The following is a 23196-nucleotide window of genomic DNA, read 5'->3' on the forward strand; positions in this document are numbered from 1 at the left end:
CTGCAGGACCCCAGTCCCACGGCAGGGCTCTACCTACACATTTCACTAAAGTTTCTCTCATGGTTCAACCTGAACTGTATATCACAACAATCAAAAACATATTCTGTGGAAACAAATTTAATTGAAAGTTCTGCAGCATTTTTAATGAGGATTTCGATTTCTGTTAGACATTCATAGATGCATTTAACTTTAAAAAATGAGAGAGCTATCATGTTGCCTGTAACTGGAAGGGTTCTTAAGATACAAGGTACTTTATGTAATTTCAAGTTCATGGAAAGGAATTAATTTGTTAATTTTCCTTTTATGCAGACCTGAATTTACAGGTGTTACAGAATATCTCTTCATGAACTACACTAGAAGTGTGGCCTGAATGTATAGTCCTTATATAACGCATTGGTTAAGTGCCCATGATCATAGCTGATCCACCCTGAGATGGGCCTGTTACTTTTACTCTCAACTAAAGCAGTTAGGTTCCGATTTTTAAAGCAGATTAGGCATTGCTGTGCTCAGCTGCTGCCTAGCCAGTTATTCCTCATTTTTATTTGTGCATTTGTTTTTTTCTTCCTACGTGTAGTACTTTGCACTTATCTTTATTGAATTTCTTCTTGTTGATTTCAGACTAATTCTCCAATTTCTCAAGGTCATCTTGAATTCTAATTCTTTCCTCTAAAGTGCTTGCAGTCCCTCCCATATTGGTGTCATCTGCAGATTTTATAAGCATACTCTCCACTCCATTAGGCAAGGTATTAAAGAAAATATTGACTAGTACTGGCACCAAGACAGACTCCTGTGGGACCCTACATCTTCCCAATTTGATGCCAAACTATTGATAACGACTCTTTAAACACAGTCTTCCAAGCAGTTGTGCACCTACTGTACAGTAATTTAACCTACCCTGTATTTCCCTAATTTGCTTATGAGAAGGTCATGTGGGACTATGGCAAAAGTCTTACAAAATCAAGATATGGCATGTCTACAGCTTCCCCCCTATCCACTATGCCAGCAACTCAATCAAAGAAGGAAATTAGGTTGATTTGGCATGATTTCTTCTTGACATATCTATGCTGGCTATTACTTAATCCTCTAGGTACTTACAAATGGATTGTCTAATTATTCGTTCTAGTATCTTTCTTGGGTATCATAGTTAAGCAGACTGGTCTATAATTTCCTGTGTCGTCTTTGTTCTTCTTTTTAAAGATAAGTACTACGTTTGCCCTTCTCCAGTCTCCTGGGACGTCACTTGTCCTCCATGAGTTCTCAAAGATAATCGCTAATGGTTTTGAGATTGCTTCAGCAAGTTCTTAAGTTTCCTGTTGTTAATTTCATCATACCCTCCTGACTGAATACATCTAACTTATCTAAGTAATCTTTAACCTGTTCTTTCCCTGGTCTGGCTTGTGCTCTTTCCCTCTTGTTGTTAATTGTGTTGAGCATCTGGTCAGAATTATACTGGAGCAAAATAGGCAATGAACACCTTGGCTTCTGCTGTCATCCATTATTAGCTCTCCTTCCCTGCTAGGCAGGGGTGAAAGTAACTTACAGCACTTACCGGTGCTGCTAGATTCCTGAGGGGGTGTGGCCTCATCCGGAAGAGGCAGGGCCTCAAGATTTAAAGGCTGTGGGGCACTGGCTGTGGCTGGGAGCCCCAGGGCCTTTAAATCAACCCAGGGCTCCCAGCTTCAGAGGTGGCTGGGAGGCCCCGGGGCCCTGGGACAAATTAAAGGGCAGGACGGGAGGCTGCAGGGCCCTGCATGGAGATGGGGCAGCGGGGCAGGGTGGGAGGCTGCAGGGTCCTGCATGGAGATGGAGGGCAGTAGGGCAGGGCGGGAGGCTGCCAGAGCTGCGGGCGGGATTTAAAGAACCCAGAGCTCCTGCTGCTGCAGGCTGCCCAGAGCCCTTTAAATCCGGCCCATGGCTCCGGCGGCCGGGCTGGGGCCGGGATTTAAAGGACTCAGAGTTCCCGTGGTTATGGGCAGCCCAGAGCCCTTTGAATCCTGCCCGCAGCTCCAGCGGCTGGGCTGGGGACGGATTTAAAGGGCTCAGAGCTCCCCGCAGCGGCAGGCGCTCCGGCCCCTTTAAATCCCAGCCCAGCAAGGCTCGGGGTTCCCCACAGCTGTGGGAGCTCTGGGCCCTATAAATCCGGCCCCAGCCCAGCTGCCCAAGCCGCGGGCAGGATTCAAAGGGCTCTGGGCTGCCTGCTGCAGTGGGGAGCCCAGAGCCCTTTAAATCCCTGCCGCGGAAGCTGGCGGCTGGGCTGGCACGGCTTACTGGCTCTTGTACCGGACCATACCAGCTTACTTTCACCTCTGCTGCTAGGTAAAGGACCTACACTTCCCTTTGTCTTTCTCTTGCTTCTAATGTATTTCTAGAACCTCTTACTGCCTTTTATGTCCCTTGGTAGGTGTAACTCATTTTGTGAGTTTGGCTCTCTGATTTTGGCCCTACATATTTGTGCTGTTCTGTTGTACGCCTCCTTAGCAAATTGTCCACGTTTTCACTTTTTGTAGGATTCCTTTTTGATTTTCAGGTCATTAAAGAGCTCCTGTTGAAGCCATATTTGCCTCTTACTAGTCTTCCTGTCTTTCCTTCACTGGGATAGTTTTCTGTTGTGCCTTGAATATTGTCTCTTTGAGACACTGCCAGCGGTTCTGAGCTCATTTTTCCTTTAGAATTTCCAAAATACAGCTTCGCTGCACAGCAAACTAAACACACACAAAGTCCAGCAGACTGATAGAAATGTGTTTTTCAGCTTAACTGCTGCATAAGAGAAGACGGACATATATGGAGAGAACACCCACACTGAAAGGGAGAAAATTAGGTATTTTACACAAAATGCATATAACAAGAAAAGTGCTCTCACCCTAGCAGTGACTTTGTCATCACAATCTCAGTTTTGGGCTGTGAATTAAACTTTGGAGGGTGGGGGGTTCCCGCTTTAAAAATATGTTCTGTTGGCACTTGATCTGCCTCTGGGTTGTTAAAAATAGGAGACTAGAAACAGTCTGATTCTCCTATAGCCTGTTCTCGTGTCTACCTTGTTCTCTTTCACCAAATTTCAGCCTCCTCAATTTCCCTGATTCGCGCTCTCTTCTCTTAGTTCTCTCATCCTTAACTCATGTTTCCAGTGGCTCAAGTAGTTCACTTTCATAGTTTTGGTCTTGACTACTGGCTGAATCTCTATAATTAAATCTATTGCAGGTTGTCTTGTTCAAAGACCTCCTGCTCCTGATTGCCCTGAGCTCCCTTATGGATGATTGACTAGCTGGATGTTTATCCTCTGGATATTGACTGTGATGGAATTAAGGAAGATAATGCTGGATTTACTGTTTGGGTCATGGCACTCTGCTGTGGAAATAGGTCTTTCATTGTTCACTGTTACTTGTGTGGCCTGCTCACAAATCACTCTAAGATCTTTCTCAGCTCTACAGCCTGCAGACCTACCCTCCATGCACAGACTCGGCTTCCATGCCCTGCCTGCTCCCATCATATGCAGTGGAGCTATGGTGTTTCTGTTGCATTTTGGGCCTTTCATGGCACCAGAGGGGGCCAAAGGATTTTATCCACAATGTGTACAATCATGTAGTTCAAATTTGTAAATTTGGAATGAAAGGTGCTATGTTAAAATGTAAGATTCTTATATTTGCATCCCTAAATTGTTAATTGCCTGTTGATGAATCTTTAGATGAGGAACACATTGGATGTGCAATATCAGATCAAACCACTGGTCCATCAAATCTAGTATCGTGTCTCCAACTGTAGCCTATACTTGATGCTTCAGGGGGGTGGCGGGGGAATCATATTACCTGGTCAATTGTGCAATATTCTGCAGGGGTGAAAGTGGGTAGAATTCTTCCATGACCTCTTGAGGCAATTAGTTTACATCCTGAAGCACAAGATTTGACTACCCATTATGTAGCATGTATAGGAGTAAGTGTTATTTTTGGCCATAAAATTATTTAACCCCTTTTAAAATCTACCTGTAGTATTTGATTCTATGAACTCTTGTGGTTATGAATTCCACAGACTGACTACATGCTGTGTGAAGAAATAGTTCATTTTATTTTAAATTTACCTGCCATTTACTTTGCTAAGTGACTTATTCTCATTTGATGGGACTGTGTGGAAAGAAGGGACCGGATGCTTTATTGTACCATTCATAATCTTAAATACTACAAGAAAGTCCTCTTCTCCTTTGAAGGCTACATAATCCTAGTTTTTGCAGCCTCTCATAAGAAATCCCTGCTATGCTGCTCTGTGGCTCTTCTCCAGATGTATTCATTCTCCACGCTCTCTTTATGTTGAGGCAATCAAACCTGATTAAAATACTTCCAATTTTACCATACTTTGATATAACATCCTTACGTACCCTGGATACTTTATGCATCCAAGCATACAAGTTTCTTTTCCTTTTGCCACTTCAACGAGCCATTCACAATAATTACAAAACTTTTTATCACCACCACCCTGTCTCGGTCCCTCAAAAAGATCGTACAAGTTTAGAAGCTAGCAACATATGTAAGAAATTCAAAATGTTTTTGCTAAACAGCTTACACTTACCCAAGTTCAATTTAGTTTGTCATCATGTTGTCCAGTCTCCCAGTATATCAAATGAATTCAGTTTCTCACAAGCCTCTATGGGTTTTGACTGAGCAGAGCAATTTAAGTGTGATCACCAAACTAATTGTTCACTTCTTCCTCCCAATCACTAATAAAGGTATTAAATGACATAGGCAGATTACTATTTTCTTGTAGTATTTTTAAGCACTGACACCATTCTCAGTGCTGCACAAAGCACTGAAGATACAGTTCCAGTTCCATGAAACTTATGGTCTTAGTGGAGAGACAATATAGACCAAAGAGTTACAGGATGACTAGAGGGAGCTTATCATAACGTGTTTCAGGGTTTGCTGTTCTGGCTTATTTTTTATTTAATGGTGTGTATCAGAATTTCTGATTTAGGTGGGTTACCATAGGTGCTCAGATACTATAGTGATGAGTAAGTATAAGCACCAATATCAAATAGAATCTATAGGCTGGGGACAGGTTTTTAAGGAACAATTTGAATGAAGAGAAGGTGGTGGATTGGTGCACCAAGGATCACAGGAAAATTCAGACGTCAATATGGAAGAAGGCACGAACACAAGAGTGGGAAATGGATTAAAAGGGAGTAGTTAGGTGGAAGCTTGGACAGAACATGAGTACTAAGACATGAGAGCAGAGATGTAGGGAAAGTGGAGAGGGCAGATTAGTGCATTTTTACTGTATATTAAAATCTGGTGAATTTGTTGATTATATCTGCAACATCTGATTTCACTCACCTCTGTCCTGAAATACAGCCCCTCTATGTAAGCCAGAGTAAACAGGGTTTTAAAAAACATAACAGATCTAGTAGGGACTGGGAAGGCAGCACCCTCTGCCTCCAAATGCAGGAGGAGGTTGTGATTGGAAGTTTAATTGCTCTATGGCTGCTCCCACAGCCCATAAGCTGTCATACAGTCCTGTGCTCCACGTGAGTTTGAATCTGTGGGAATGAGGGCAGATGATCCCTGCAACCCTGGATTTGCTGACCTGTCCTTTGCCCATCCTCAAAGCCATTCTTAATGCTACAGAAGACAGAAGAGAACATGGGTTGCACAGTCCTTTCACATATCTTCTGAGCCTGTCACAAATGTGTAACAGATCCATGGTGGTTCTTGGACACTTATATATTTACCCATGAGAAGAGGTGGGGTGGGCAAAAGATTTCACCCTCTCTGAATATAAATATTCCACATAGTCATGGGACCCAATTTTTTTTATTGAATTTAATATCTACATTAAAAGTATATATTAAAAAGCCAAAAGACAGAAAATGTACAGAACTATACAAGCAAAAATGAAAATAAAAAATGTGGTATATACGTATTTAATATTAAAATCCAAACCAAAACAAATTGTGTCTCTAGTACAGTGTTAACAGGAAGTGTCCAAACTATTAGATCTTGAAGCAAACATACCGGAGGTACTGCCTGGGAGTTTCTGATGCAAACAGCTGTCCATACTGAGGTCCTTCTTTAAGTAGTTTAGTGTTTCTTCTTCTATACAGAAGCCATTTCTTTTAAAACTGTTTCCTGTAGCTAACGCATAATTTATTTAATCTGTATCTGGAATGATTTCACCTGCACACCAATAACAGCTGTGCCAAGGCAACATGTTTAGAAGACAAACACTCTAGAGAAAACGAGAAAAGGACACCAGAAGCCTGAAACTGAAAGCTAGGTCCATGAAAAAATTAATGTCTTCTTCTATCACTCATACATACACAGGATTGGATTTTAGGGTTGATCTTGAATTGAATCTTGAACACTGAAATTAATATTTTGTTAAGAAGAAAATTTCATCGATAGGTCACGTGTTCATATTTAATCCTAGTCAGCAGATAGTGATCGATCTATCAGGGATCGATTTATCGCGTCTTGTGTAGACACAGATAAATCGATCCCCAAACATGTTCCCCTTCGACTCTGGAACTCCAGCTCGCGAGAGGCAGAAGCCGGGTCGATAGGAGAGCGGCAGCAGTCGACTCGCCGCTGTCCTCACAGCCAGGTAAGTCGACCTAAGATACGCTGACTTCAGCTACACTATTCGCAGGGCCGGTGCAACCATTTAGGCAAACTAGGCGGCCGCCTAGGGTGCCTGGTGGTTGGGGGCACCTAAAAGCCCCCTCAGGCAAGGAGGTGGAGGTGAGCTGGGGGGGGGTGCGCACACGCGGAGAGGGTTGCCCGCAATAACGAGGGGGGGCGCACAGGGGAACCACTCCGTGCCCCAGCTCACCTCCACTCTGCCTCCTCCGCTGAGCACATAGCCCAGCTCTAAGTCTCCTCCAATCAGCGCCGCAAGCCTGGGCGGGGAGGAGAATTAGAGCAGCGCCAGCGTGCTCAGTGGAGGAGGCAGAGCTGAGGTGAGCTGGATGGGGGAAAACCCAGGCAGGGTTAGCTGCCGGGGGAAGGGGGGAAGTCTCCCAGGCAGGTTAGTTGCCATGGGGGGACAGGGAGGAGAGGGGTTAGCTGTCGCGATGGGGGGGTAGCTGCTGCAGGGGGGCTCCCCGGGTGGGGGGCTGAGTTAGCTGCTGTGGGGAGGCGAGGTTAGCTGGGGGGAGTGCAAGGTGGAAGTTTCACCTAGGGCACAAAACTTCCTTGCACCGGCCCTGGCTATTCGCATAGCTGAAGTTGCATATCTTAGGTCAACTCCTACCCCCCAGTGTAGACCAGGAGTTAGTGATAGAAAGTTATTCCTTGGCCTAAGGAAAATGAGCTGGAAAGGTGCAGGGGATCTTAATTCAGCTAGATACCCATATCAAAATGAACCCCAATTGATACCCTTATTTGCTGTCTTACAATAATGGGGAAAGATTACAGCATTGTGCCAAGTATTGTATACTCTGCTGTAGCTGTTCAGACAGGGTGAAATCCACTTCACCCACAAGTAACACAAGTTTTAGAGACGTGACTGCAGACCAACCAGGGAAATTAAACCCCAGCCCACAACACAGGACTTGAATGGGATTCACCTTAGGCTCCAGTTATATAGATTACTATACTGGGGCCACTGGATTGCATACACCAGTGGTTTTCAACCTGTGGTCCACAGACCCCTGGGGATCCTCAGACTGTATCTAAGAGGTCCGTGAAAGATTGTTGTTACCATAGAACAATGGTTTTCAACTTGTAGACCATGAACTCTTGCAGGTCTGCAGACTTTGTCTAAGATTTCCAAAGGAGGCCACACCTCCATTTGAAATTTCGTAAGGGTCCACAAATGAAAAAAGATTGAAAACTACTGGCGTATACAGATGTTCTTTTCCCCCCCAGCCAGCCCCCCACCCACGCACCCACCCCCTACCTTGTGGAACCAACCATGATCTGTAGTGAGCAGACAGCTCTGCCTGGTTGCTCAACCAATCTACCCCCAAGAGGCCTGTATGCCGGGGTGAAGTGGTGTTGAGTCACCACTCGGATAACGCCTCCCCCCCCCTTTTAATAAGCAGTCTGTAACATTCAGTATCACAGCCATTACTGTCACTTATAGAAAAGGGGGAAAAAGTTAACCATTTGTTTAAAAGTATAATTAAATCCTCCCACACATTAAATATGAGAACGGATCTAGAAAACGAAACAGCTTAGAACAGCTGTGCACTTCCAGATTTTCCGTGTCCCTGTAAGACTGAACATTTAGCTTGAAAAACATCTGACCCCAGAAGTGTGAACAATATGGGAAGCCAGTGTAAAAGATTGTAAATTAGTTTCTAATTTGCTTTACTACTGGCGTACACCTGAAAGAAACATTTTATTGTTTATTTTTTTAAAATATCATTTATGTCAGCACAAATTGTAAATAAAGTTCTCTATCTTGAATCACTATGGAAATACTGCCTAGCAACTTTCAGGTATTTTATTTTCTCATATTGTAATATATGCTTTTTCTCTTTTCTTGTTCTAGGCTTGCTCCAAATATTCTTTCACCTCTTGTCAGTCCTCTGAAAACACTAGTTCCACCTTCCCTATTGCAGAAACATGGTTCATCATCACCACAGAGCCAGTCTCCAAATGGGCAACAGTTTTCAGGAATACCAAATAAACCTTATGCTCAGTTTCAAAACCAATCTGTACAACAGGGACTGCAAGGTAACTATATTTTGAGTTTTCCCAGCTGCCATATTAGTGTTTTAATTATTACAGTATTTGGCAACATTGTCTGATAACATTTTCATGTACGCTCCTATTTTTTAAGTGTTTTGAGTTCCATAGGGCTGTAGTTTTCATCAGTCAGATCAGTACATGCATTACCTGGGGGGGCAGATGGGGAGGGATAGCTCAGTGGTTTGAGCATTGGCCTGCAAAATCCCAGGTTGTGAGTTCAATCCTTGAGGGGGCCACCTAGGGGTCAGGGGCAAAAAAAAATCAGTACTTTGTCCTGGTAGTAAAGGCAGGGGGCTGGACTCAATGACCTTTCAGGGTCCCTTCCAGTTCTGTGAGATAGGTATATCTCCATGTATTATTATTATTAACTACTTATAATGGGGACAAATTATAATCAGTAATAACAAAGCTGTGCATTTATATAGCACCTTTCATTAGGGGATCTCAAAGTATTTTGCAAGCACATATTAATTACATCCCAAAATACCTCTGATTTAAAGACAGAGTAAAAGATTTAACTCTGGATCACCCTTGAAGCTGTAACTGTTTAGTCTATCAGTCTATGTAGTATTTAGGAAGCTTTAAAATGCACCATTTATACAATAGACTATAATGGCACTTTCTGGCATTACACTAATTTAGTATGGTTTGAGTACTACAGAGACAGGAGGTCTTGAGTTCTAACTCTAACTCTAACTCTGTCACTATCTTGTTGCGTAGTTTAGGTAAATTATTTATCCTCTGCATTTGAATTTCCCAGTCTTTAAAATAGGGATGATGCTTATTTTCCTACCCCCAAAGTTGTCTTCTGAGGCATTAGTGTCTCTGCAATGTTTTGAAGGTATATATTAGCACTTAATATTATCACAGGTTACTGTCGTGATGGAAGCTTGGATATTTAGATAACGTGTTATATAATCCAGATACTATATTGCTTACGTATGGTAAATATTCATCATATTACAGATGGACAGGACAGCTGTCTGGTTGTAAAGTATAACCAAGCATATAAGTATACCCAGGCAGATCACCAGATTCTCAGCTCAGTTCTCAATTGTACCATTGTTTGAATAAGGCATTTTTCAGAAACATACACTTTCATTTACGATAAATATATCAAGTGAGCAGAATGACTTGCTTGCTATTCTTTGAATGTTTTAAGGCCAATTTTCTATAAAGTTTGAAAAAACAAGATTCTGATATAGGCCTAATGGCAGGGTACATCTCTAATACGTAGATAGCAAAAAGAACAGGAGTACTTGTGGCACCTTAGAGGCTAACAAATTTATTTGAGCATAAGCTTTCGTGGGCTACAGCCCACTTCATCGGACGCATAGAATGGAATATATAGTGAGGAGATACATAGATACTTACCTTCCTTTCCCTCTTGGTCTCCAGGTAACATTTTAACCTCTAGATTGGGTCAAGTACCATAAATACTCTAAAACTGCTTGCTTAGTTTTTGCTGTTTGATTGGACTTTGTCTGAAAGGCAAAAGCATGTTATATTAAATGATTTGTGTCAAACAAAAAACTCACTAAACCTGACGCTCAACAGATTATTCTATTTTAAAATGACTAACTCTGAGAGGGGGAAAATGGCAGATTTATGATAGCATATAATCAAGTATGATTGTTATTATAATGAGCTAAATAACTACAAACCACAAGAGGACAGATTAGCAGCTTATTATAATGACAGAAACAAATGCATAGACAGAACAAGTTTTGAACCACTTAAATAAATTGACTTTATTCCTTAGAGAAAACCACATTTCCCATTTGAGCAAACCGTTGCTTTCTGACTGCTGTGTTGTGTGGTTTTGAAAAAGGAATAATTTTCCACTTTAACCAAATTTTGAATTATCATTATAAATTCATTATGGAAAAAGTTAAAAAATCAATTCTGAGTAATAGCCTTTGAAACTAATTCATCTGTAACCCATACTTTGGCTTAAAGTTACTTGAAATTTTCTTTCAGTTCTTTAATGGCAGTTTTTTAAATGGGAATCTTTTAGTCAAGTTTGTTATATTTTTACTGTAAAAAAGGAAATTCTAAATAACATGATCTGTAAAACCAGTCAGTCTTTATAGAAGCACGTTAATGTTGAGAATTGCTATGGGTTGTCGATAATGAGAAGAATGATAAACCACAGTATTTCTGTCTTTAGCTAGTTATAGTAAAGTCACATGGAAATTATTATACACTGAAAGAATTTGGCAAGCAAACAGCATACTGCATTTATTTATATCTGACATGATTTCTTGTCAGAGATTTTATGGAATTTGAAGAGCTTGGATTTATTTGCACATACATTTAAATGACATGACGTATATGAGTTGTAGTTTAATAGACATATTCCAGTCATTTGCTCATTACATCATTCATTTAAAAAGTGCTTCAGGTTTTTTAGGTTATGGCTTGGGGAAATAGAGGCAAGCAGTGTGTTTTCTGATGTGGTTAACTACAGCTATTTTATCACAAATGATTTCAAAGCAAAATTGGAGCTAAATGTTATATTTGGAACGCAGTTTATTCCTTTATTAACTGTTATACTTCTACATTTACTGTACATAAAATATTTAACGGTGATCATTTAAACTGACAGGCATTTGGTAAATTCTTCAATTGGAACTTAACCTCAGAAAATTTGATTTAAATTAGACAAATAGAACAAAAACCATTTGGAAAAATATCAGCAGAGCTCCTGTTTCCAAATGGGTACTACCCCTCTGCATGCTTAGAACAGGAAAATTTCTACAAAAAAATAATTCTTGCACGCTTCTTATTTTAGCCACTTGAGAGATTTTTTTTAAAGAATCTTTAAAATGTTCCATGTTTAATTAGTCTTGAGTCATATGTGGTTGTTAATTGAACCATAATTATTGTCTGGGGATTGGTCCTGCTCGGAGCAGGGGATTGGACTAGATGACCTCCTGAGGTCCCTTCCAGCCCAGATATTCTCTGATTCCATGATTTAAGCCTCATCTTAGCAACTAAATACTACTCTGTATTATATTGAGAGACAATTCCATGTAGAAGCAAAGCTTTTCATAGAACTTAAAGGAATCAAACTAAAATGGAATGAATGAAAAGAACCTTTCTTACAAAAAAATTTACAAATTATATATTACATGAAGACCCTGCTTAGTATTTCCTATGCAATTAAATTAGAGTGCCCATAAACAGTAAGTTTCATTTCCCGAGGTTTCCTAAAATAGTCTTATTCAAAATCTCATTCATTTATGACATATCTTATTTGGCTAGAGCACATATTGTTACAGAGGTTCCTTTGCCATTAGTACATATGCAAATGTAAGATAACAACTCAGATTGTCCCAGTTGTAGTGCTACTGAAACCAACTCCTGGACTAGCAGATTTGCTTTCAAACCAGTTTCACTTTCATCTGTGGTCTAATGACTTCTTTTCAGCAACACTTCATATTCACCCAAGCTGGTGATTAACTTCCCTTTATTATCAACATGAAAGATCACCAAGGGATTTGAGCCTCTAAAAATATTTGCTGGCCTTCTGAGCCATTCCTGGTTGCTGATGCTAGCCACCCAGAGCAAAGGAGAGTTTGTTCAAAAGCCAACCCATCTTCCCACCAAAAGAAGCTATCAATCTGCATCAGAGGATTGCACAAGTACCTGGCAGGAAGTGGCCCTACCATGTTGCAAAACCTGTCACCAGGGGGAATAGAGGAGTTCTCATCTGAGAAAGGGCCTTCAGGGTGGTAGTGATGATGAGGAATGAAGTGAAGAAACATGAAACCGTAATTTCAGTCATCATGGGTGGAGGTGGGGGCTTCTGAAAGCTTAAAAAAAAAACATGCCTGCCTCAGGGCAGAGGCGAATGGATGTCAATGAGCTTCCTGCCTTCCATATCTCCTAATTCCCAGGAGACTCTGTTTACCCACTTGGGGCCACACATCCTATGGATGTTACTACAGATGGTTTGGCTGAGCTGATGAAGAGTAAGAAGGATTATTATATTGAAGTAATTTGATCCTTCTTTTTCTCATGTCTCCCCTACATGTGCTCAGAGACCCTTCTCAGTGAAACCAGTCACACATTTTGAGAAACACTGATCTAAAGTAGAGAAAAAGCCAAAATCTCACTCGTGTATAGACATAAAATTGACTTTGCTGTCCTCCATCATTTAGCATTTATCATGTCCGTGTTTAAGTGCCAGGAGAATCTGACTTTTTCTCATAAATTGAATTGTGTGCATGCAAATCAAGTGCATTAGCTACAGCTGTAGTTGCTTACAATTTCACAGGCTAGGATGAAGTCCCTTTGAATGAATATCGGCTCATCTTGTCATTCCCAGTAAAAATGCCACAAAATGAGTCATTTGTGATGTTATTCCAAAGATGATGATTCATATTACAAACATACCGATAAGTAATAAAATTACTGCTTGTTAGCTGTACCTCTCAAATTGAACAATGACATGTTGTACAAAAAAATCAGTGCATGAGGGGCACAGAATGTGTTGCCTGATCAGATGTCTTTCTGGACAGAAAAGCTGTCTTGAGTGTCCCTTTTGGTTATTAAAAATCTGTGTCTCAGCTTCTCTAGCTGAAAAAATTATTGGGACTCTGCCAGCTTAGACACACTCTAGAAGCTGCTTTACCCCTTCTAATTTTCAGCCTTAAGGAATCAGATGTTTAGTCTTGATGCCCTGTTTGTCCATTTCTCCCACAACCATTTCCATACCTTTTACCATGTTGCTTCTTATGCCTGGAAATTGGAATACCTTCCCGTCTGGTCCTATCACTTTCCTTATTCAAGTCCCTCTTTAATGCTCATTTCTTCCACAGTGCCCTCAAGTGAGCAAACGTTTCTGACAACTCTACTCATTTGAAAAGGATTAAAACTCCTACTCCTGCTACCAATATTTGCATATTCCTAAACTGAGTTGTTACCCGGGGTTCTTTCAACCCAAAGCTCTTGGTAACTTTACTCTGTGCGAGGAGGTGTCAGGAAATAAATCAGGGGAGACACGGCCGTCTGACCAATAGATGGCTGGTACAAACAGGACAACACGAGAGTGCTTTCTCTTAAAGCTAAACTTTACTTAGTCTCAAGCACTTACACACGTCTGCAACAAGTTAGTAAAACACCCCCAACTCTTGATAATTACCAAAGCTGAGTGTGGCTTTCGAGTGATACAGCGGCAGCCCGTCTGACGCTGGGGAACAGAAGATGCATCCAGAGGGAGAGGCCAGTCCCGAAACGAGTCCCACCTGTCTCAAGCTTTTCCCCCTTATTTATACATTAGTAATTAAAGAAACCTTGTTAAGTAAGCAGTTTCAAGCAAGAGGTTCCTTCTGGTTATTGATTAACCAGGTGTGGGTTTTTCCAGAACTTGCAGCCTTGAGACCTCAATAGACATTCCTGGGGCATATCCTACTCTTTGAAAATGCATGTATCAGCAATTTTAACTCAATTCTTATGAGGAAGGATGTGGAGTCAAGCTGCCCTTTCAGTGGCATCCAAACCCCCCTCCCCTCCTGCCTTGGTCAACCTGAGACTTGCTTTTAACAGCTTGCTGACTAGGCTGTCTTTAACAATAAGCCATAGCGGTTTCAGGCACTTTACTGGTTTGCCAAAGTCTCCCCATACAAGTAACTGCATGATCATATTCCTGTAACTTTTGTCCTTCCTCATTTCATCCCCTTTCCGCAGTTTGCTACACCCAGCAGCCACATCACATATACAAGCTCTGTAGAGAAGGGCCCAGGTCTGTTTCCTTGTATTTGTACTGGGAAGCATTTAACAAACACTGTAAAATCCAGTCATCGAATATTAAGATACTTTCATGACACCGCCTCTCCCTAGAATTGTCAGGCTACAGCCACCTAACCAGTGCCATATCAGGCTGTCTGTGTGAGGCACTGGTGTACACCCAGCCCACTACAGAACATATCTTGATTGCTTTTGGTAGCTATTTTCAGCCCTCCTCATTTTACTGAGTGTGCTCGCTCACTCGTTCCCTCTTCCCCTGCCCCCTGTTTCTTACTGGCCAGTTATAGAGTACAACCTCAAGCTGTTCAAAAGAAACCTTATCCATAAGTCTTGAAGAGCAGTGGTGGATCTGGCTAGCTATCTAAAAGCTTATCCAAAGTGAGTTTTAATTCAGTTGTGTTGGGCTATTGGCTGATTTCTAAATCGCAGTGTCTTAGCCTGAGGGACCATAAAGATATTGAATTGGTTTAATAAAGCATGCTGGTTGAGCATGATGAGAGAGACCGTGATTATAGGGACATAGAAAATACACGTGTGCCTTCCCTAGAAGTGATTTGTCTAGCAGGCAGTCTGGAAAGTCTGATTGCTCCAAGCTCATAAAGTGCTCATTTAAGCCAGTAATGCCTCATTTGAAGCCAAGTGTCTAATGCTCATCCCTAAAGTTATATAGTGATTTTAGAAGGTGCGCAGAGAGGATTTAACATTTTGTAAGTATAAAAATCAGGATAACTATTAACATCACTCAATACGCTACTGTACCTGAAGCTTCATCACAAGGTAGTTTAGCAGCCTCTCATAAGAGCTCTTTGATTCTTTGAGCCAGCCTCTCCTAGCATTACACAGAGGTGACTGTTTACTTGTGCCAGGGGAGGACACACATCATTTAATATTCAACATTCCAAATTTCTAGGCGTTCTTGCCTACTGCAGAAAATATTTGTACCATTGGTAAAATGTGCTTGGTATCTTCCTCTGGAATAGTCGTCCTAGTACTTCAGTCATGAAATATCAAAGTGTGTTTTTTGTGACGAGGGACCGTAGTTCTCTAGAAATAGGACACACGATGCTTGCAGGGTCAACCAAAAACCATGTAAACTAGTCAAACTTCCATACAAAACCTACCCTTTCACCCCAGCTAGGTATGCTACATCATTATTAAAGAAATTGCACCAGTTAGCCTGATGTATAACAGTCTGCAGTAACTGTCAGAGTTTTGTGAACCGGAAGGAGTTTGTTACAGTCTGCAGATTGGTAATTGGTGTATTTGAGCAGCGTAAGGCATCCAGGTGCTTTGGTGATAAGCACCACTGTTACTTTTTAAATATATGAAATTAACCCCAGAGTTGAAACAGCAGGCCAGTACTTCAGCTGATCAGTGGAGCAAATCAGATGTATAGCAGCTGCAGATCTGGCCTGACATCTTCCTTTGATAAAACTGGAGAGAAGACTTGTGACTCTCCTGGAGGAAAAGTTTCATTCTGCCTGTGTGTGAGAAGGAGAAAAAAAAAAAAGAAGAAAAAGTGCCATTGCCCTTTTCACAGGAAACATGGAGAAATTCTTATGACACTTTCTGCTAAATGGAAAGAGAGAGAGAATCTGACTTCATTTAGACTGGCTGTTCGGAGAAGTAAGGATTCAGATTAGAAAATAATTAACTAACTGTGTCATTAGTGTGAGGGATGCCCTGAGAACCACTTAGTGCACAGATTTGCCGACTGCTCCGAGCTCACATTGGTGAGGCTGAGTCACCACCTTGTTCTTTCAGGATGCTGGCACAAAAAACTCCACTCTCCATTTACAAGTACTTAGCGTGCTCTTTGCTTCTAAGTGACTTTCTGCATGAGGCAGGATTTACCTCTCATTTTGGCAGGTTTCTGCTGGTGCAAGCCAGCGCGGGACCCCTCGTGGTAGAAAGCATATGAGACAGGAGATTCTAGGGAAGGAGGAGACACTAGTGGCCCCAGAATGGATTTTGCTGGCTGGGGACGGAATGGGCCTATTCAGAACCTACCCTGAGCAGCTTCCATTGGTGGGATTGCCAAGGAGCCCCAGCTGCAAGCTAGAGAGATCCTTCCCTGGCATAAAGGTCTTGAAGTCCATCAGAATGCAGGGTAGCACCTCTGGGCCAAACCCTTCTTGCCGGATATGGCCCACTGTGACTAGTGAAATTGTCTCATTTGAAACAAGATATCACTTTGAAAAAGGAGAGGGTTGAAGTATTCTAAAAGGTATTCATAAATACAGTTATCTCCTGCAATAAATAATTCATGCTGGATCGTAAAAGGCCTTTATTCAGTTACAAATCAAATAGGGTATCTCAGTAAAATACTGCATTATTTAATTCAGGTAAATTTAACGGTAATTCATTATAGGCTCAATCCCACAGTGTGCTGAGCATCCTGGCCCTGGTCCAGCAAAGCATTTAAGAACATGCTTAACTTTAATGAGTAGCCCATTAACTTCAGTGGGGCAACTCATTCAGTTGCTCAAAGTTAAGAATGTCCTTATATGCTTTGCTGGATAGGGCCACAGTGCTCAGCACCTTGCAGAATCAAGCCCAATATAGGTTTTATGTTATATTATTACACACAGTGTGTTTAAATATGTAAGTAGAATAAAGGCTGTGGCTTGATCATTTTTCCACAGTTAAAACCCTAAGGATCTAAAACCCACAGTAGTAATGAAATGCTATGACAGAAATGAAGCTAATACCATCACAGCAGTGTTAAACTGTGTATGCAATATCTGTTTTCAGGTTACCAAGGCAGCTTTCACTCAATACAAAACTGTTTCCACTACGGAGACTGCTACAGAACAGTGGAACAGTCTGTCAACAGTGATGCGCTAACAGGGGAATCCCATTGCTTTAATCCTTTGAGACAGAATGGGTGTCACATACTCAATGCACCTTTAGCTTCAACAGGTAATTTATTCTGATTATGAAGAGTTATCCTTGTGATATTTTTTTAGAAATAAAAAAACACTTTTTGTCTTATTACATAAAATGCAACATTTCACTAAACTCAGTTCTTCAGGAAAGTCGATTTGTTTACTTTTATCCTACAGTATTTCTGCGACAGCTAAATTCTCCTCTTGCTTGTGTGGATAGACCCAGTGACTTCAGTGAGCTTTTGGAGAGCTCACTAAAAAGCCAATTTTGCCCTGTTCCCTTAACATTTATTGTAAGGATTGGGTCAACATTTACACTAAAAGCCCTACCTTCAAGTGTGCATAAGTCATTTCAGGCTGCAGTTCATAGTCAGGGTCTAAGTCTCGAAACTGGATTTTTATGTTCCCATGAAATTCTGTTAAACATTACTGGCTTCAGGGACTTCTAGTTCACTTTATTAAAAAAAAAACAAAAAACAAAAACCACATCTCACTTTTTATTCTTCTGATATGTATCAAATGTGAACTAGTGACTATGGGAATTTTGTTTGGAAAAGTGGCTATTGCACATGGGTAAATTTTTTCCCCAGCCATATATTTGCATAATTGTAAAGTGCCTAGAGGTATACTATCAGAGGGGTAGCCGTGTTAGTCTGGAGCTATAAAAAGCGACAAAGAGTCCTGTGGCACCTTATAGACTAACAGACATATTGGAGCATGAGCTTTCGTGGGTGAATACTCACTTCATCGGATGCATGCGTCTGACAAAGTGGATATTCACCCACGAAAGCTCAAGCTCCAATATGTCTGTTAGTCTATAAGGTGCCACAGGACTCATTGTCGCTTTTTAGAGGTATACTAGAATCATTACAATCTAATGAATGAGCTGCCATATAGAACTGCTCATGTTTCTGAGGGATTTTTTTCTATTTTTAAAAACCACAGTGAAAAATCATGGAAGTAACACAACCCAACGTATTTTAAGCAATGCCATAGCAGTGAAACAGTAGCAATTCCTCACTCTTTACTTAGGCAAAACTCACTGATTCCAAACATGGTTTTTTGTTTGTTTTGTTTTTGGTGCTGAGTCAGACTTTTATTTGTAACATTGAGCTGTGTTTTCTGTCATAGAATCATAGAAAATTAGGGTTGGAAGGGAACTCAGGAGGTCATCTAGTCCAACTCCCTGCTCAAAGCAGGACCAATCCCCAGACAGATTTTTACTCCAGTTCCCTAAATGGCCCCCTCAAGGACTGAACTGGAGGCCCTGATTCAGGAAAGCATCTCCTCTCAGGACATTGCTGAAAACATTTGCTTAAGTCCTTTCCTGGACTGGCATCTGAGTTAGGACTGCAAAATAAGAGCTGACATTCGTACCCCATTGTGAGGAATCTCAGTTCAGTGTGTGTGTCGTGTTACATGCTAAAAAGTATGTGCAGCAATAACTAGCAAAAGGGAAGAGTTAACCATGCAGTTTCAGCCTTAACTTTGATTTTCATAAATCTGATGTTACTAAAACAGTTTTAAGATGTTAAAATTTGTTGTTCAGTTTAGACAGAGAATAGACCAAATATACTTTCTAAAAGAAACTGTCAGAGCAAAAAAATAATAATGTGGCAAAACACCAACTACCACAACATTTGCTGTTTTTGTCTGGGGCTAACCTGTTATGGTTTCTCAGCAATATTTTTATTTTTAGAATGGTTGAGGTATCCAAATATTTAGCGTTTGAAACAAATAAATATATGGGAAATATAAATCTTATCTCATCTTTCTGTGTAAAATAAAACCATTCAGGTTTGCAAGATTCATCAAGGCTGTGCTTTAATTTTTTCAGGGTTTTATAGCACCATTAATATTAATGGAGATCTCATCTCACAGGAATGCCAAATGTGACTGGCAAACAGCTGTTCCATGAATCACATTAACAGTTAATAAATTTTTTACTTTGTGTTCAGGGCTTTTGGATGGTTTACACGATCTGGAATGTAACCGTGATTTCTGGGGTGTATGTTTATCTTGGTTTTTGCCCATTTGTGGTTGTGTACCCCTTTGTATGTGGGCCCTGTCAGATAGAGAAAATTAACATAATACGCACCCTTCCGTAAGTGAATAGAATACTGTGCTCTTCAATTAGGTTATATACACAGTACTGCGTTGTTTTCTACTCTCATTTACTTCAGATTTACTCTGTGTATCAAAGAGCAGGATTTGATCCACAAATTAGTCAACTCTTGGTTAACTAATACAGTAAACTAGTATAAATCACAAGGGGCTGCATAAGTACAAGTGAGTGCAGAATCTAGTCTCTAATCTATTCAAAAACAAACACCCCCCTAGCTAATTCACTTATAAGGACCTGATCCTACCATCCTACTTAAGGCAAATCTCTTTGATGTTAATGGGGGACTTGCCTACATAGGGCTACAGAATCAGAGTCCATTATTAATTATATTATGTAGAACCTAAAGGCCCCAACCAAGATTGGGGTCCATTGTGCGCACTCCTGTAAAAACACATACTACGAGACGATCCCTACCCTGATGAACATGCAATCTAAATAAACAAGGGAAACAAAGTGGGAGAAATGAAGTATCATCCTCATTTTATCAATGGAAAACTGAAGCACAGAGAGATTAAGTAATTTGCCAAAGCTCACACAGAGAGACGGTGGCAAAACAGAAAACTGAACCCAAATCCCAAGAGTCTCAGTCCAGTGTATTAACCACAAGAGCATCTTTCCTCACATACATTTGCAGTGGATATGGATGTGATTTGCAGTAAATATTAACATGTTTTCCATGGCACCCAGTCAGCTGCAAGTGCCTCAGTAACTGAAATGCAGCCTTCCTTCATATGCATAATAGTTGGTAATCTGTGCTGAAGAAATACGGATATGTCCTTGTTCTGAAGAACATACAATCCTTTCGAAAGATATAGCCAAACATAGACGAGGCTGTCTGAGGTGCATCAGTGCTTCATGCAATAGATGGGGTTTGAGGTATATTTGGAAGGAGGAAGCTTAGCAAGCTACTCAAGGCCACACAGAAGAACGCTGGGCTTTGGAGAGGATAAAGGAAACAAAATGGTCAGTAAAGAGGAAAGCTTGGGCACAGAGAGAGAAGCAGGTATCTCAGCAGTGGCAAGATTTGAAGAGGAGATATTAGTCAATATCACATTATACTGTTTCTGGGAATGGGATTTGAAGAAATCATTTTACACAAGGGAAACTAATCAAGTATATTGGACTAAATTGAAATCCACTTACCTATGTGTGTTCATAACTATTCTTGCTGCAGTCAGCATCAGGTACAAAGTGCATATACTGTTTCTTTTCAAACAAGTAGTATGGAGCGATATGTATCATGCCAATAAGAGTTCAGCCTGATTAAGAATTGGGGACAAAATCCTGCCTTCACTCAAAACCATGCTATCAGTAGGAGAGCAGTACCAGCAGAATGGAAGGTCCATTGGAGATGCCGCCAGTACAGGTGGCCAGAGGGCACCATGCTTCACAACGCTCCTTATCAAGGGAACACCCTGTGCCCCTGATGCTGACTCCAGAGTGCACGCAGGGGCACCAGGAGCCTGACAAAACCCCAAATTGTAGAATGCAGGCCACACCCTAGGGAGCCAGCTGATACATTAGCCAGATTCCTACAGGATCTCAAGAATGTATGGGGCACACATGAAACATTCCCAGTCCTCAAAGTGCCTTTAAAAGAGAAAAATATACAACACAATCTGTCTGCAGCACTTTCAGAACACTATCTAGGATCCTTGTCCATCCATTGCTTTGGCATGTCCTACTAACAGTAATTCCTCCGGAGAGGCATACTCTGACACACCCACACCAGTAGCCAGATTATCGAGAAGCCTCATTGTAAATAAACTTCACTCACATAGGGGTACCCGTACAAAGCAGTGAATGGAAATTCATGCACAGTGACACAAATTATGAGGTTAGTTTTCATAATGTCTAACTGAGGCGTTAGTGGTGAATTCTGCTGTCTGATTAATGTGAGGCTTCACTACATATCTCTAGGACTCAGACTTGTGCTTCCTGCCTCAACCCTCGTATGTACTATGGTGCTAAATCATGCTCATATGCTTGTCCTGCTTTCAGGCTACGATGTAATTTCTGAAGCACAATGTGGGTCTGAAGAAGCAGTCACCAATGGAGCCGAAGAAAATGGATTTTTCCCAAATGGTGCTTTTGATCCTTGTTTGAATCACATTCCTTCCATCTATACAGATACCTAAGAACAGCTTTATCCTTTGTTTCCTTTATTATTACTATTACCGTATACGTAGTAACACAATGCTGTTCCAGTACTTTTATTTAGTCTGTATCTCTGTGTGCTCATTTAAACAAACACCTCACATTTACCAATCCATTGTATAAATGAATATACTGTATAAGAAAAATGATTGGAACCTGTTCCTTTGCTGTGGCACTTTGGATTTCATGCTTTAAGGGAACGAGGAGCATTTGAAACAGCTTGTTTTATCATTTCTTAGTAAGAATGTAAATGTAAGTTATATAATAACTTGTAAAGATTCTTTTTCTGAAATGTATGTTTTCAATTTGAGACTGTTGTTCCCTTTAATCGTTTTAGTTTCATTCATTGGACATTTTCTTGACTAAACGGACTTTTTTAATCACAGACCTCATGTATATAAAGCCTTCATTTGCTCAGCTGGTTTTATATTTTCAGTTTTACAAGAAAGCATTAAAAACTGGATACAAGTATACTGTTGTTTCTTACCTTCAGTCTGATAAACCCTGATCTAGACAAGAAAGGTGCTCAATTATTTAACCTAATAGACATATTTACCTCTCAGATAGCTGTACACAGTCTAGGCCAGGGGTGGGCAAACTTGGCCTGAGGGCCACATCAGGGTATGGAAATTGTATGGCGGGGCCATGAATGCTCGTGAAATTGGGAGTAGCAGCATGGGAGGGGATGAGGGCTCTGGGGTGGGGCCAGAAATGAGGAGTTCAGGGTGTGGGAGGGGGCTCCATGGTGGGGGGGTGATGAAGGGTTTGAGGTGCGGGGGTGGGCTACAGGCTGGGACCAAGGGGTTTGGAGAATGGGAGTCTGAGTATCATTACATTGAAGGCAATGGCACTGAATAATAAATAGAAGGAAAGAATTTAAAGACACAAGGGGCAGCCAAGGGGGTAGAAAATGTCCCTTTACATATTAGTTTTCCAACATTCACTCAATACACAGTTCTCACATGTATGTGATAAAAGGGCAATGGGGGTAGCAGCTGGATGCTGCTGTGTTTCCCCCTTGCTCCCACAGGCACCATGAGGGAACGGAGAGGTGGTCAGGGCCACCATGTCCTTCAGTGGGCATGCAGGGCACAGGCCTGGCCCAGCACACACTGATTCTGATCTCAAGCCCATATGGGCTCCACACAGACAATGAACCACTAAGTGCCACTCATTTCCAGCCCACCACCCCCACACAACTGTAGCTCAGAGTTGAAAATATTCACCAATGTAAAACTGGCCAATGACTATTTCTGAGGCTGGGTTTTCTCCCCTCCTGGGCTATGTTCTTCAAGTGGGCTGGCTCCACTCCTTTGGCTCCTGCGATGTGGTCAAGGCGGCCTGGCTCAGAACCTCCTTGCTCACATGTGTGCCAGATTGGACCTTGCAGCCAGCGCCAGCAGCTCATCTCTCTAGGCAGTCCAGCTCATCAGCCAGTATTTCTGGCTTCCCCTGCTCCCTGGCTGCAAACTGGGCCTCCAGGCCCCAGCTCCCTGGAACAATGAAGGGAGGGACCATGGACTCTCAGCTAATTAAGTCCCAGCTGTGGGACAAGCTGGTGAACAAGAGGAAGCTTCAGTTTGGGTCCCACAGA

The 23196-nt window shown here is 41.4% G+C and overlaps 1 protein-coding gene across 3 annotated transcripts in view; it reads left to right on the forward strand.

The window, feature by feature from the left end:
* GLIS1 (GLIS family zinc finger 1) overlaps nucleotides 1-22055 on the forward strand; it is a 285082-nt gene extending 263027 nt beyond the window's left edge. For all 3 annotated transcript variants that reach the window (XM_030573308.1, XM_030573307.1, XM_030573306.1), the window contains 3 exons: nucleotides 8479-8663; nucleotides 17187-17354; nucleotides 21447-22055. In XM_030573308.1, the coding sequence (XP_030429168.1) occupies nucleotides 8479-8663; nucleotides 17187-17354; nucleotides 21447-21583 (490 nt within the window). In that variant the 3' untranslated portion in view covers nucleotides 21584-22055. The remainder of the gene's footprint in view (nucleotides 1-8478; nucleotides 8664-17186; nucleotides 17355-21446) is intronic.
* Nucleotides 22056-23196: the final 1141 nt, after the last annotated feature.

Source organism: Gopherus evgoodei, chromosome 8 (genome assembly GCF_007399415.2).
Source record: "Gopherus evgoodei ecotype Sinaloan lineage chromosome 8, rGopEvg1_v1.p, whole genome shotgun sequence".
Taxonomy (NCBI): Eukaryota; Metazoa; Chordata; order Testudines; family Testudinidae; genus Gopherus; species Gopherus evgoodei.